We start from the raw sequence: 16,374 nt of genomic DNA, 5'->3' as shown, positions 1-16,374 counted from the left end.
AAAATAGGGTGCCACCTGACCTTGCTTAGGAACCCCGTTCTCTACTCCATCTAGAAAATAAGATTTTTATGGGTGTGAGGGTCACTAATAGAAAAAATTTCTAAGTTGTTAAGATAGAACTGCACTAGTTGCCACGTGTGATAATCTGATTACCACACGTGGCATACTCAATTGAGTAGTTGACGTGACAAATTCAGGAATCGTAGATCTGTGCTCTTCAGAATACATGGTTGAGATACATTTTTTTATGGGGAAGTGAAGCCATGTATCCCGAGGAGCACATATCTACAATTCCCGAACCTGTCACACTAGGGTAATTGATTGAGTTTGGCACATGGGGTAGTCAGATCATACGATTCTTTAGAGCGAAGAAGTTCCAACTGCAAGGCTCATAAAATAATTTTCCCTTAATTTCTTGCACGTGGCAGATGCATAGACACATAGGAGAAGCCGAATTATTCTTTTTTTTTTCATTATTTGTTAACCAGCAAATTAAAGATTTATGTGGTGATTCAATCATGTGTACAATTAATTAATCGCCAATTCAATCAACGTACCCTCAAATCTGTGAACTGATCCGAATTTAATCGACAAATTTTGTGACTATGGGGCCAATGGGATTAAATCATCAATATTCCGATCAACATGTTTCAACATCTTATTCTTAATAATTTTTCGATCGAGGATTTTTTAATTTCCTTATCAAACTTCTAATAATTCAGGTGTGCTTATAGTCTAAGCTTAGTTTTTTGGCTCTTCCACCCCATGATAGTGTTGATTTTCTCAATTTTTATTTATCATATATAATTTATATTAGATAATTGTATAATAATTCTTATTTTTTGATTTCTTTGTGATTTATTGTAGGTCTTTACCAGTTGAGTCTTAGTTTTGAACGATCTTGGAGTAATAATGAAAAGAGTTGTGATGAATGTAGACCGTAAATAATACGTGACCTGTATGCTGTTGATGTGACAAGGGCACATAGTCATAGGTTTTTTTCTTCGGGATACATAAGGAAAAAATCTACAGTTCTGTGCCTTTGCCACACACCCGAGTGCATTCATCATTTTTGTAATGGAAAACTAGCAAGAGGTGGACAAATATTTTCTAGGGTTAGACCGGGAAATATCAATTTTTTTTTTACTTAGAGAGAAAAATCAATGTAGGAGGGAAAACCTTTTTTTGAGGGAAACTACGTTGTCTCAAAATTGTATGTATATCAAAAAATCACAAATACTCCTCGAGGAAATATCAGAAATTTGAATTTGATCATTGAAAAATGAATTCAATTATTTGATTGAACCTGGGAAATGTTAAAAAGAGAATTGGCTTTGGGGTGGGGGCAATTGTGAGAATAGCACCACGAGGCAAGAAACAAGGCTTTCAAAAATATTTTATGTCTAGGGAAGGATTTCTGATTATTTGCACCCGCCGTTTACATTTAGTGCACCTACTCACGTCTTGTTGGGGATCATGTAAATCATTTGCAAATGCAAAATATTTGTAGCACTTTTTAGACTGCAAACTATTTGCTGAAATTTATGAAAGACTTAAGAGGTTTATGCAAATAATTTACAATGCAAAACAAATTCAGAATGTAACCAAGCATCTATAAATTAGATTCCAACAAATCATTTGCATTTGCAAATGATTTGTAGGGCCTTAATCTAACACAATTTTTTATTTTTTATTTTTATTTTTTATGTTTTTTTTTTACTTCATGCACCCACCTAAAATATTATTGGAGGTATATTTTATTACTCTCACTGAACCCACTATATGTTCTTCTTCCTACTGGTTGCACGTTTTGATTCTCCTTTCATCTCTCATTCTTTCCACTTCTATCGTAAATAAATCCCTCGTTTCACTTTTAAATCTATCTATCCATTAATCTATCAAAATTTCATTTTTTCATGCGTTGAAAATCCAAGCTTTTACCCTACCATTTGTTTTAAACCTTAGTATCTCAAAATTCAATTGAGTTGAAGTCACTCATAAGAAAAAATTTGTATGTAGTAAATTTTTTACATGAGACACCATTTCTATTCAATAAGCATCAAATTCTTTCTGGAATGTTTGATATGTGCCTATTGAATCAACTAAAACATTTTTGGATCGAATCTCTTAATTGAATGTATAACAAAATTTTGTGTTATTTTATCCAAAATTGTTTTGTCTATAAAATTTTCTAAAGCTCAAATTCGTAATTTCACCATTTTTCTAAATATCATTTAAATAGATGCATTGAGTGTCAATGATGGGTGCAAATAGAAATACCATTTTCCCACCCATCTTTCCACGACAAAGACCTAAGAAAAAGTTGACAGCGTTTGAATGCGTCACGTGTTATTATACTTTATGTGCCACATATCCATGTAAATTACATGGAAAATGAGTGCTTTTTTTTTTCTCACACAGCTGTGAACAAATTTGCTCCGAGTCCAATAATTATTTGACATGTGGTGCAAACGACATAAGCAATAAGAAAGAAAAATTCTTTTTTTTAGTCCCATTGTAAAAAATGAATGTCATGTGTGTGGATACACCTTCTCGTGTGAGAGGAGAAGTCCAATCTCTTCGAGCAAGAGCAAAATAATTTTTCATATAAAAATAAAAATTTAAAATTTTTCAATAAAGAATAAAAAATCTCTTTACGCAATAATAAAAATCTATCCAAACGTTTGTTAGTTTCTTGTAGGAACAGATGTTGTCAAGAAACTCTATCCAAACGCAGTGAATTTTTTTTTTTGATCGGATCATCTTGTGACATTTAAAAACATGATTTGATACTATAGAATTGTAGAAGATGAAATTTTACGAACTTCAAAAAAATATTAATTATCACTGTTGAATTTAAAATTTTAAGTTTAGATACTCGATAGTCGTCACTTTTCAATTCCATGGATTTAGCTTGAAAAACATATATTTTGTTAATATGAGTTTTTTTTTACAATGTGATAATCCATTTAGACTTAATGACCTATTTTAAGATTTTAAATCTTAAAATTAAAATTTATAAGAAGAGAATTAAAATCATTTTTGTCACATGTCAAACAATTATTAACTCACACCTTGTGAGCAAAAAATAATTTATCGAAAACCACTGCTCAAAAAGAAAAGTAGTTTTTAGTTTCAAACATTTTTATCATGTCGTGGGCTTATTCGAGTACGATTATCGATAAAATGATTTAAAAATCCACGTGGCAAAAGAAAGAGATGAAGTCAGATTACAATCTAACACCCAGGAGTAGGTTCCGTTCTCCATATCAAATCCGATCGGTGAAGGAAGGGTAGTTTCGTCTTTGTTTTGACTTTTGACCGTTTGAGGTTTGGGCGGTGCTTCTTTCTTCTTTCTTCTTTTTTTTTTTTCTGATATATAAATAAATAAATAAAATAATAAATAAGTGCGGAAGTCGAGCTGATGATGTGGCATCATGTCATCGACTAGCTAAGAACGCTCTCTCCCTCACAGATTCACAGAAGCCAAATCAACTATCTGATTACGCTCTCCTCCTCTCCTGTAATTTAATTTTCTTCCGATTTTTCTGTTTTTTTTTTTTCCATATATTTTTCTTTATTTCATGGTAGATTTTTTTTAAATAATTAAATTGTCTGAAAATTTACAGAGGGAGCTAAAGAACGATTCGTCTCCTCATCAATCTTGTTTCTCTTCAATCCCTGTAAGTTCATCTTTTTTTTTTTTTCTTTCTCTATAGCTTTTTCTTCTTTAATTTGTTTTTATTTCTATTTTTTTTAAATTGTGATCCTTTTTTATTTTATTTTATTATATATTTATTTAAACGATTTATTTGTTTCAATTCGTAATCTTTCTGTTGTTTGTTTGAATTTAGTATGGTAAAATAATTTGTATATATATATTTTTTTGAATTAAATCTTTTTTGTTGAAAAAGAGATCGAATTAAATTAAGTCTTGCGTGTGTTGGTCAACGACTCGTATCTTTCATAATTTCATAACCATACGAGAGATTGAATTTAATTGCCCATCTAATAAAATAGATTGTAATTTGAGAACAAATCTAGGGTTTCTAGACTGTAATCGCTTTGCCTTTTTGGAAGATTTGCGGACTTTTATATAAAATTGGAAACTTAATCTCTCTGTTTTTCTATTTTTATTTTTGGTCGGGCGAGTTGGGTTCATCGGATCGAACATACTGGCTTATAATTGCAGCAGAGTTCGTCCCAAATATTAGGGTCGACAATATTTTTATTTTATTTTATTTTGTTCTATCATGAACCAACCAACGATAATGTAATGCGGGATGCGTTTTCTTCAGTTGGAGTAAAGAAATTAAAAAGAAGAAGAAATAATTGCTTATATGAGTCAAAAACTGCTGAATCAAACAGAGCAATACCCAATTCTTCTGTTCTGTCGGGAAGTTTGGTTTTGTATTGTTTTATTCGCCATTTATTCCATTCAAATTGATTTACTTAGGTAAAACCTTTTGGTTATTACATGACCGAGTTCCGAATATCAATTTTACATGAATGGAATCTAATGACCTACAATACACACATTCTATCTCGGTACCACAAAGAATACGAAAATGAAGAGTGAGAGTCCATAGGTTGGCTCAATGGCAATTTCGAATCCGATAAGTGGTGAGAGTCCAAGAAGATGTTGAATTGGAACCTTCAAGAGTCTCTTCAATCAGGGAATCACTAGACAATCAAGTCCGAAAGCTCGCTTACCTGCCTCAAACTAGTCCATGATCTTCGTCACGAAACTATTCCAGAGCCTTCGATGTTTGCACCACTCATCATAGGTCTATAGAAACTACTCTTCTTGGTCCCTTACCCATGCCTCTTAGCTCTTAGGTTTTGTTCGATACTTAGTATGAGCAGTGGCTCCTCGAGACCACTTGCGTGGTGTACCCTCACTTACTTGGTGTGTGTGAAGTGCGGGCATTGCACATGCCCGGGGGAGGGACCCATATGCACTGGTCCATGCCCTGGTTCACCTTGTCTCACTAGTCGGATGTAAGTTCGGATACCCCCATTAACCAAAAAATGAAAAAAAGAGTTGTTATATTGTGGAAGCAATTTCCTTGAGGTCATGTTTTACTACCGCAATCCACATTATTTCCTTTTCATTGAAACATTTTCATTTAATTTATCTCATATTGGTCCTATTCCTAGTTTCTCCAATATGCATTCATCTCAATATTGTTATCTTTGTTGTGCCTATCAGCATCCTGTTTGTGAACTTCCATTCAACTCCGTACGATATAATTCTTATTATTGTCTTATAAATTTTCTTCTTTAGTTCAATCTATAAACATAAGTCACGTAGTACTTTTAAAGTACTTGTGTATTACCTATCCAACACTAATTCTATGGTTTACATACTTACCAATACCCCCATTCTTTATAGATGACTGAACCTCAATAAGAGGAGTGGTCACTTTGATGTGATTCTTGATAATCTATCTTGATCAGCGTCTCATCCCTATGAATGTGGATAATTTTTACATGTACTACCCTCTCAAGTTCGTATTGAGAATATTTATTGAAAATCTTATTCTCCAGTTTTCTGATCAGACTTTCAAATATCTTCTTTCTAGGTTGAACACCGGTGTGGTACCTGCTAAATAGCCTCAAATGGTTAAGTTAGTGAAAGGTTAGGAGGAAAAAAAAACAATAGAAAAGATAACACGGTTTTTAAGACAATAGCTTTCGAACCCCCTCTTTCATTTGTGGTCATTTATTTATGGCAAAATATTATGGACAAATGGCAATATAAGAGAATGATGAGGTGTCTTAATTCATGCATTTAATCTAAATCATTCCTTTGATATGGGAATATTCTGTTATTAAATTACGGGTGTTTACCAATGATATTTCATAAATGCTACGCACAAATATGTGTTAGAACACTTGTTTTATCTCATAGATATGAATATGCCTCTCTATTTGTTAGCGTTTAATCTTTACGAGCTATTTGTCAGGAAAAAAACAGTTCCGAGCTAGTCTTGGTGGTGTTTTTGAATGAATGTATATAACGTACCCGTGTTTTTGTTTATTGAGGTGTTTGTTTCTAAATTTTTTTTGATGATTTTATGCCATGCATATAAGTTTTTCAATCAAGGTGCATATTTGCGTAGATCTTTATAAATTCCAATGAATTTGCTTTACTTTGTCAGAAAGATGAGTTTTTGGCCGAGCATGACATATTTCATATAAATGTTCTCTAAATATCATCTTCTTTGTTGAAAATCCCGAGGAAATACATGGCACGATTTAACGAGTTCAGTAAAAATATAGTCCACAATGAGCATTCTCACTGAATTTGCACTGAAATAATCTATCTATAACTAGTACAAAAACCCTTTGCTTCTAAGGAATCTATTCGTAGTTATAATTTTGCATTTACTCTCTCTCTTTTTCTAGTTACATTGACCAACATTATATCATCTTGCAAGTAACATAAGTTATGGAACCTCTTCTTGAATAGGAGCAATTAATCTATCCACTCTGGTACAAAAGACCATTCTCATACAACCTTAACATACTCCATGAAAACTAGAAATTGAATTAATTTGTGACAGCAAGCAAGAGTGGCATGTTGGGTAGAAGATTCCTGCTGCTAGGATTAAGAGCATGTCCTTTAGATTTACTAGTATGAATGACAGAAAGAAGATACATTTTATTATGTTCACTAAGGTTGTTTGCAGGAAAAACAAAGATATATAGGTATTACCATTGGCCATAAAAAAAGGGCTTAGACCCATAGCTCAGTTGGTTTGACACATTGCAAAGCAACTTTGAGGTCATGGGTTCAAGTCCAGCTTACCCATAAAAAAAAAAAAAACATTTAGGGTCCATAGATAGTATTAAAAAAGTTAAAAACAAATTTCTTTTTTTTTTAATTGAAATTTTTTGAAGTCATGTTTGAAATTTAAAGTCAAAATTTGGATCTTGAACAGTAAATATGACTAACTTTATTAAAATCCTATAATAACAGTGTTTTATGTTTGATTTTTTTTTTTCTCTCAAAACCTAAAATAACATCATTTGTGCCATTTTACTAGTACCTGTTATGAAACAGTAAAATGACCAATGTAACAGGTTACCATTATTTTCCGAACAGAATGGGTCCCACCCATTACAATCATAACACTCATTCTTTCCATTTTGTTAACGTTATTTTGAACCCTGCGATAGAGTGAGGCATAAGACTCTTATAAACCAATCAAGGCTTAATCCTTGAAGATAGGACCCTGCACCCGACCTTGAGTTGGAAGCCTCACATGCCTCGACACAGGTTCTTATTAAAAAACGGTCCCGTAATTGAGACTGGCACGGCATTCTGTACAATATATACTCCTTTGCCTGGTCATCCAAGGCTTCTTTTGCATTACTCCGCCTTTTGGTGAATATATCTGACTGAACTTGTTTCCTTGCCTCTGGTCTTGTGACTGCATTTCCATATGTTTGCAATGCAAGCAATTTGGTTCTTCTAGTTTCTTAAGGAATGATTATGAACTGAAAGAGTCCACTATGTAGAATATTCATGACAGATCTAAATAACAAGCGCTTTTTTCCTCTACATGGTCTCACTTCTCCAATCAATATCGCATTTATAATGTCCTGCCATTTGACACCAGATTAGGTTTCATTGCTACTTCACTTGCTCCATTGATTTTACTATATGATGGGATTCCTAGTGTGCTTCCATTAAACTTTTCTTTCGTTTTTAAAGTAATGAACTAGAATTCCCAAATTCACTTTTCTATTTTTCTGCACGTGTTGCAAAAGAGGTTTTGAAGAATCCATTTCTTACAATGTACCAATCTCTTACGACATTCTAATATCCATGCAATTGTTACAAAATACTAATCATGTAAAATATTATAACAGCCACGCTGTAGTTCGAATATACTAACGTAGACACAATTGTTTTGTTTTTTTTCCTTCTAGATACCCATTTGGGACTTCTCGGCTCTTACTTGGAGTGGAATGGAGGAAACGACGATTGTTGAAGGAAATTCTCCCCCTGAACCCTCTCCACCAGCTTCATCGTCTTCTCAAGATGGTGCACATGTTAATTTGGAATCCCATAGTTCCTTAATTGTCGATGAAAAACAAGAGCCTGAACATCAAAGTAAAGTTGTAAAAGATTCTGAAATGGCAAATGTGGGTCGAATGGAGGAAATAGGGATCGCTGAAGGAAAATCTCTCCCCGAGTCCTCTCCGCCTGCTTCATTGTCTTCTCAAGACGGTACACTTGTTAATTTGGAATCTCCTGAAGAGCCTAAACATCCAAGTGAAGTTCTAGAAGATTCTGAACTAGCAAATGAAATAGATGTTTCCAATGGTCTGCCATTGGTCCATGATATCCCATCATCCAATTCATTAGAAACATCAAAAGCACATACTCCACAACCACCCAAGGACGGTGGTTCTGTTGCCTCTGTTGATGTTGTGGTCGATGATGTAACAATTCCTTCTAAAGCTAACAGTGTAGCAAAAGCCTCGGAAGATGAACTCCATAATACTGTGCAATCTGGTGAGCTCAGTCAGCATTCAGTGGGGGTTGCAAGCATACTCGAAAAAGTACCGGAGTCGATTGTTCCTTCTACACATGTAAAAAAGATTGATGTAATAAACAGAGGATTAGTTGATACCGCAGCTCCTTTTGAATCTGTTAAAGAGGCTGTAACCAAGTTTGGAGGAATTGTGGATTGGAAAGCCCATAAAATCCTTACTGTGGAGGTAAGCTGTTTCTCTATGATTACTATTATCATTGTTATCTGTTTCCAAATTACATTTTTATTTCAATCATAGGGATTATGGGTTTTTTTAATTTCTCTCTCTCTCTCTCTCTCTCTCTCTCTCTATATATATATATATATATATATATATATATATTTTTTTTTTCATAATGTCTTCATTTTTCTCTAAAACAGTGCTTTAAAAATCGGACTGGACCGACAGTCTGACCGGATTTCTAAAAATATCGGTCTGGTTCACTTTGAACCAATAGTTTAAAATGAATTTTTCAAAACCAATGGTTCTCATGAACCACTTCTTCAAAATTAATTAATTTTTTTTACTAATAAAAATCATTTTTATTAGTATTTTTCAAAGAAGGTTAGTCGAAAACCTTCTTTAGATTTAAAGAAAATATAATTTTTTTTAGGAAAATCTTTAATCCTTTTATTTTTTTTTCCATTGATTCATAAGAAAGTTTTTAAATTTTCCTCTTTTCTCTTCTTTAATTTATGATTCTTAAATATTTAAAAATTATATTTAATAAATAAAATTTGGTCCGACCACATTGAAACCTGGTCATACCACAGCCCGACCATTTGAACAAATTTCGGTTTAATTGTCTGTCTGGTTTTTAAAACATTGCTCTAAAATGATCAAGCCACATAGGTTCTTCACTTTTCTTCTCCATATTTTTACAACTCTTTTTCCATATTTATTATCCATTAGCAAGTAAGATAAAGTAATTATTCCTGACATTGTCTTTTATCCTTCCCCCATTCTTACTAGCTTTTTTTACCATTTTTCTGGACCCCAACTGTATAGAAGTTTTATTTGTAATAAAGCGACCCAACAATGGTTATAGGCTGTAGTGCTGTACCACAGGACACTGGTGCAGATATTTCCAAATTTAAATGAGGCCTCAAAAATGGAATATTGTATCCATTAGTAACCAAGCATCCATGCAGATTTCTGTTATCTATCCATATTTAATGAAAGAATTTCAAATTTATTTCTTTGGATTTGTGCAGAGGCGCAAGCATGTAGAACATGAACTTCAGAAGGCACAAGAAGAGATTCCTGAGTACAAGAAGCAATCAGAGGCCGCTGAAGATGCCAAGGCCCAAGTACTAAAAGAATTAGACAGCACAAAGAGACTAATAGAAGAACTAAAACTGAACCTAGAGAGAGCCCAAACTGAAGAACAACAAGCAAAACAAGACTCCGAACTTGTCAAGCTCAGGGTTGAAGAGATGGAACAAGGCATCACCGATGAAGCGAGTGTTGCAGCCAAGGCACAGCTCGAAGTTGCCAAAGCCAGGCATGCTTCTGCAGTAACAGAACTGAAATCTGTGAAAGATGAGTTGGAAAAACTTCGGCTTGAATATGCTTCTTTAGTTGTGGAGAAGGACATAGCAGTGAAGAAAGCCGAGGAAGCCGTTTCTTCGTCCAAGGAAGTTGAGAAGATGGTGGAGCAATTGACACTAGAGTTGATTGCCACAAAAGAATCTTTGGAATCTGCACATGCTGCGCATCTCGAGGCAGAGGAGCAAAGAATTGGAGCAGCATTGGCTAGAGAGCAGGATTCTTTATATTGGGAGAAGGAACTCAGGCAAGCAGAAGATGAGCTTCAGAGTCTAAACCACCAACTTTTGTCCGCAAAGGAATTAAAGGCGAAACTTGATACCGCGTCAGCTTTGCTACTTGATCTAAAAGCTGAATTATCGGCTTACATGGAAGCCAAGTTGAACCAAGAAAATGGTGAAGAATCGAAGAAAGAAACCCATACCGATATACAAGAAGTAGTTTCTTCAGCGAAGAAGGATCTTGAAGAAGTGAGGGTCAACATTGAGAAGTCAGTTGCGGAAGTAAATTGTTTGAAGCTTGCATCTGTGACACTAAAATTGGAACTCGAAAGAGAGAAATCGGCTCTTGCGACAATGAGACAGAGAGAAGGAATGGCATCAGTTGCGGTTGCATCTCTTGAAGCTGAACTCAATAGGACTAAGTCAGAACTAGAAGTTGTTCAGACAAAGGAGAAGGAAGCGAGAGACAAAATGGTTGAGCTGCCAAAGCAACTACAACTAGTGGCTCAAGAAGCTGATCGAGCCAAGTCATTAGCTCAGTTGGCTCGTGAAGAGTTAAGGAAGGCAAAGGAAGAAGCAGAGTTGGCCAAGGCTGGTGCAAGTACCGTGGAGAGCAGATTGAATGCAGCTCGGAAGGAAATAGATGCTGCAAGGGGATCGGAGAAGTTGGCATTAGCGGCCGTCAAGGCATTACAAGAGAGTGAATCTGCGGGAAGCTTAGGTGGCGAGGATGGCCCACCCGGAGTGACACTTTCTCTAGAAGAATATTATGAGCTAAGCAAGCTTGCCCATGATGCTGAGGAGGAAGCGATCACGAGGGTGGAAGTGGCCGTCTCGCAAATCGAAGTGGCAAAGGAGTCAGAAATGAAAACTATGGAGAAACTAGAAGAAGTAAATAGGGAGATGGATGCAAGTAAGGAAGCATTAAGAATTGCGATGGAGAAAGCCGAGAAGGCTAAGCAAGGGAAGTTAGGTGTAGAACAGGAGTTGAGGAAATGGAGGGCTGAACATGAGCAACGACGGAAAGCTGGTGAGGCTGGACATGGAGTGGTAAACCCATCTACAACAAGCCCACAGAGGAGTTTCGGGAGAAAAGAACAAAAGGGCTTCGATGTTGGGTCAGGTGTTAATGTTCCTGTTCAGAATGTGTCGAGCCCAAGTTCATTTACAGGATCTGATTCTTCCCCCGAAGTTAGGGTGGCCAAGAAGAAGAAGAAATCGTTGTTTCCCCGCATTATGATGTTTTTGGCGAGAAAGAAAGCGCAGTCACAGAAATTGATTTAACTTTCCATATGTGTTCGTTCGTGCATGTTATTGTTGTTGTGCTTCTACATCTCTCCAGGCAGTTTCAAACCAAAATGACGATCAACCGACCGTATTGTATAGAGGTGAGAACCCAATGTATCATAAGCTGATTTGTTTAGGATTTCCATATACAGGGGAGCTCATGATTCATGGATGTTGCCGAGGGTGGAATAAGTTTGTCTGCTGGGGCCATAATATGAAATAAGTTTGTAATGGATTTGTTGTATAGGATTGTTTGAATTTTGAAACTCATCATCCCTTGTCTGATGTGTTAGTGTATGTTTGAATTTTGGTCTAAATGGGAGAATGTTTTTTATTTATTTATTTTTATGAGAAAGCGTCTTTCTGTTGCTTTGAAATCTTTCCAAGGAAATAATATATTGGCATGGGCCTCAGTCCTGATGGGCATACCTAGGGACTTCGGTTCTATTCAGACTTGAGATCTATTAAGACTTGAGAAATTTGAAATGATCATCTTGAGGATTTTCCATCCAACGGTGATGACATAAGGATCGCCCAGAGTCTTGGATTCTATTTATTTTTTAGATAGCGTAGTGTTCCCCACACCCTGTCCCTATGTTCGCATGTCCTGATCCCACATAAGTTTTCAGGATAAGTCAAGAGATCCGTTTGATTCAACTGCTTGAATCTGTTGTCAGAAGTTGAAACACTGAAAAGCTTGTTTGATAGAGCTTTGTAAAAGTGCTGTGCTGTTGATTAGAATTTGATAATTATTGTTTGATATAGCTTTTAGAATCTGCTGTATTAAGGTAAAATGACCAGAATACCCTTAAGGTTGATTAGAACATCTAAAATGCATAAAAAATTATCAGAATACCCTATAAATATATAATTATACTAAATATATATAAATATAATAAAATTATATAAAAAATTAAAAAAATAATTGTATTAATTTTAAAATATTAATAATTCTAAAAAAAAATTATAGAAAAAATTATAATTTTATAAAAATTTCGATAGCATCTCTTCTTAAAAATGGACATAAGAAATTTTCATAATAAACAAAATACTTGCATAGTATGCAATTCAACATTCACATTACATCATAACACATCCACATCACATCGTATATACATAACACATCCACATAACATCTAATTTACATTCTGACATCATTTAAACATAATAATCATAGTTAATATAATAAGTAAACTGAAATAAATAAAAACATGAAAAATATGCATCCAACAAATGCATACAAAATATATTTTTCATTCTTCTTATTTGACTCTGTTACTTTATCTTGAGAAACATTATCATTGATAATGTCAACTTTATTTGCCCACACAAAAGACCCTGCATGTCTCTATAAAGTAAAATAACACATGAATTAATATCAATTTCATCAAATATAAATGTGCACCCAACATTAAAATCAATATCATATTACCTGCCAAGATAGACATCTATAAAACATCTTCCCATAATTTTCTTTTGTCTTACCTGTGACTAATGTCATCACTCGATCACATGAACAACATGGTGGATATGTATAATTTGTCATCAATGTTATTCATCATACACAAATAACATAAATAAATAAGATAGAATCTTCAAAATATAATTAAAAACAGTATAATTTTTATTTCAACATCGAATAACAGTATTTATAATTACAATACAAAGTAAAAAAATATAATATGAAAATGTATCAATGATTGCCAGTAAAAATGACATCAAGTTATTGAATCCCTATGCATTTTCATTGTTTGTTGACTCTAATGACTTACTGATAGGGGACTTGGATACTCTTGATCAGTGATCTCATCTTCTTCTCTTCCATTGCTCATTCTTCCTCGAATCGAGTAAATTTTTCATCGACAATCGCATGTTTTCTGATAAAATTATGCAATGCCATGCATGCCACAACAATGTTTCGTTGTTTGTCCAAATTATATGAACATATCATCTTCAAGATTGACCATTTTACTTTCAAAACCCAAAGGTTCGTTCGATCATGTTTCGAAGTGAAGAATGTAAATGATTGAATATTTCTTGTCGACCATTTGCCCGTGACCTCCTATAGTATTGTAAATGGTATTGAACACCTCGATAAGGTACGAGATAACCTTCCATGAATAAGTACCCAACATCTACCAGATAGTATTTACCTATTATAAAAAAAAACTTAATTTGTAGAATTGAATATAAATATATATAATTGACAAACTTTTAAATATGGACTTGGTAGAGGATATGAAAAATTTAAATTGGGAGTATTCAATGTCTCAAGGAAGACACGTGAATCATTAGTCGATCCTTCCCAACCAACCACCACATGAGTGAACAACATGTTAAACGAACATGTTGTCATTATATTTTGTGTGAGTCCCTTATGTCCTCATATTGCATTTGGTCTGTTATTGGTACAAATGCACTAACACGTGTTTCGTCTATTGCTCCAATACAACCCTACATATTTTTTAATTATATTAATCTATAAATATTAATAAAACAATATATATATATATATATATATATAAGAAATTACCTTAAATTAGAACAAAAAACGAGGATTGTTATGAATGTGCGGAGAGACTTCATTGAGGTAGGGAGCTACAATTAAGGACATTGACAAGTTCACAATCGTCAAAAAGACTATGTTGAAGTACTTGCTAACCATTTCAAGCGAGTGAAGGAAATGATCTGCAATTACTCTTTGTCATTGATTATGTCCTATTATCAATAGGAATATTGCTACTTGTTCTTGAATAATAAGATATCGTTGCATCTTTAATAGACCTCGATCCTCCAAAATGAAACACAGAATCACAAATACATGGCTTTCCATTCTAAACAATGAGTGACATGTCGTATTATCATTCAGTATTTTCCACACAAAGTCAATCCCCTTGTACGGACAATTACTATGTTCCTCCCTCGCAATAAAATAAAGAACCTAGGATGACTCATTTCGTGACTATATTTAAAACACTTGACTCAACAGTATTACTGTTATCACCATTTGAATCGATGGTATCAGTCGTATCAACAGTATTTGTGGTATCAACATTTGAATCCATTTGACTTGTTTATGAATTCATATTAGTGGTATATACACCCAACTTACAATACACAATATAGAAAACACAATAAAATGATATCCACCACATACAACAAAACTAATCATCTACAATATTAATTACAATAAACATCCAATAAAAAATAATATATCCATCTAACAGAAAATATAATATACATCTAACAAAAATTAATATATCCATCTAACAGAGTATATTACACTATATTAGTGCAAAAAGTAATCAATGTATATTACACCCTATAGGTGCAAAAAAGTACCCAAAGTATATTGTACCCCATAAGTACATCATAAAACAACATAATATAAAAGTAACATGAAAAACTGTCTAAGAATCTTTCCTAGCCAAATAATCAGTCATCTCGCTCCAACCACCTAAGACGAATATATGTTGATCGTAACCCACAAAAAATCTTTCTGAATTGCTTGTTTTTCATAAGCATCTTCAACGTAAAATGATAGAGATCACAGCTGGGGGTTACATTTGTTAGCTAGTTTAAGAGGTCGATTGACTCTTGAATAGTGCATTTCTTAACAGGAGTGAGATTGCTAGAAGCAGATGTCTGATTGTTAACTGTATCTACGAGCTTCTCTAATGACTGGCCAATTCGCATAGTAGTAGTTATCTTCTACCTATGACCCTGAGGTTGTAGAGTATTGCCATTCTGCCTCGAATGGGGTCTGTGGGTGGGGGTACAGTAGGGGTAGCATCATTCTCTAACTCATCAACATCATCAAAAGTAAAGTCTAGAGGTGTCTGAGACTCCGGGGGCAGGGTCTCCATGACATCATCTACATCATCCGCATCAAGATTATCTTGTTGGGTTGCTGATGTAGATGGCATTGTACCAGATGCAGGCGACCACATTCGACTACCAGTAGCATATGTGCTCCAAAGATTAAGTCCAATTACTTTGCAAACATCAAAGGCTTTGATCGAAGTATTGCATATTTTGGATGATGCTTTAAAAAATAAAACTTCTAAATTATATATAAAAGATTTTTTTTAAATAAAAAAAAAAAGAAGTAACAAAAAAATATACCTCTAACTACCCATCCCATTACTCATCACTTGCATCTAATATGCCGGTCTCAACATCATAAGAGACCCTAGTATTTGTGCAAATCTTATTCCAACATTCCCAAAGTCCTTTTTGTCTATCCCACTTATTTTTCATTTGCCCTCTATCATAGTAAATGCCAGTTATCTTTTTAAACTCCTTCACCAAGATTTCATATCCGATTTTATCAAGTACTTTATGTGGTCTCCTCTCCTTTTTATCTAATTCATAGCGTATCTCGACCCAAATTTCATGTTGTTTGGGTGTCCAATCTGCTTTCGCACTCTTTGAATTGTTATCTTTCATCTGTCAATGGTAATAACAACAGTAGTGCACGGAACATAACGTATCATATTCTACTTCAATCTCATCATCAATCTTTTGTAAAATCTTTAGTTCACCAACAAAAAAAATGACGAAATAAGCAAGAACAATAAAAATATTACACAATGTATAATCAAAGAGAGAAATCAAGAGGTGATGTCAGGTTATCCTATAGATAGTTGGAAGAACGCACAGTTCTCAGTCCCATGGTGAGGGATCCCTGTGTTCTCTATTTTTGACTGTACAGATTACAATAATTAACATGTGTGTGTGTGCGTGTGTAAGTTAAAGAGAAGCACAC

The 16,374-nt window shown here is 34.2% G+C and overlaps 1 protein-coding gene across 1 annotated transcript; it reads left to right on the top strand.

Moving 5' to 3' along the window:
• The first annotated feature begins 3,367 nt into the window (after positions 1-3,367).
• LOC147404908 (protein WEAK CHLOROPLAST MOVEMENT UNDER BLUE LIGHT 1-like) lies at positions 3,368-11,954 on the top strand. The gene is made up of 4 exons (XM_086441005.1): positions 3,368-3,523; positions 3,630-3,683; positions 7,942-8,736; positions 9,765-11,954. The coding sequence occupies exons 3-4, from the start codon at positions 7,981-7,983 to the stop codon at positions 11,601-11,603; spliced, it is 2,595 nt and encodes an 864-aa protein (XP_086297131.1). The 5' UTR covers positions 3,368-3,523; positions 3,630-3,683; positions 7,942-7,980; the 3' UTR covers positions 11,604-11,954.
• The last annotated feature ends 4,420 nt before the right edge of the window (positions 11,955-16,374 follow it).

Source organism: Akebia trifoliata, chromosome 4 (genome assembly GCF_017979445.1).
Source record: "Akebia trifoliata isolate Shusen 1 chromosome 4, ASM1797944v1, whole genome shotgun sequence".
In the NCBI taxonomy this organism is placed as follows: Eukaryota; Viridiplantae; Streptophyta; class Magnoliopsida; order Ranunculales; family Lardizabalaceae; genus Akebia; species Akebia trifoliata.
This window is presented reverse-complemented; position numbering and strand designations above follow the sequence as displayed.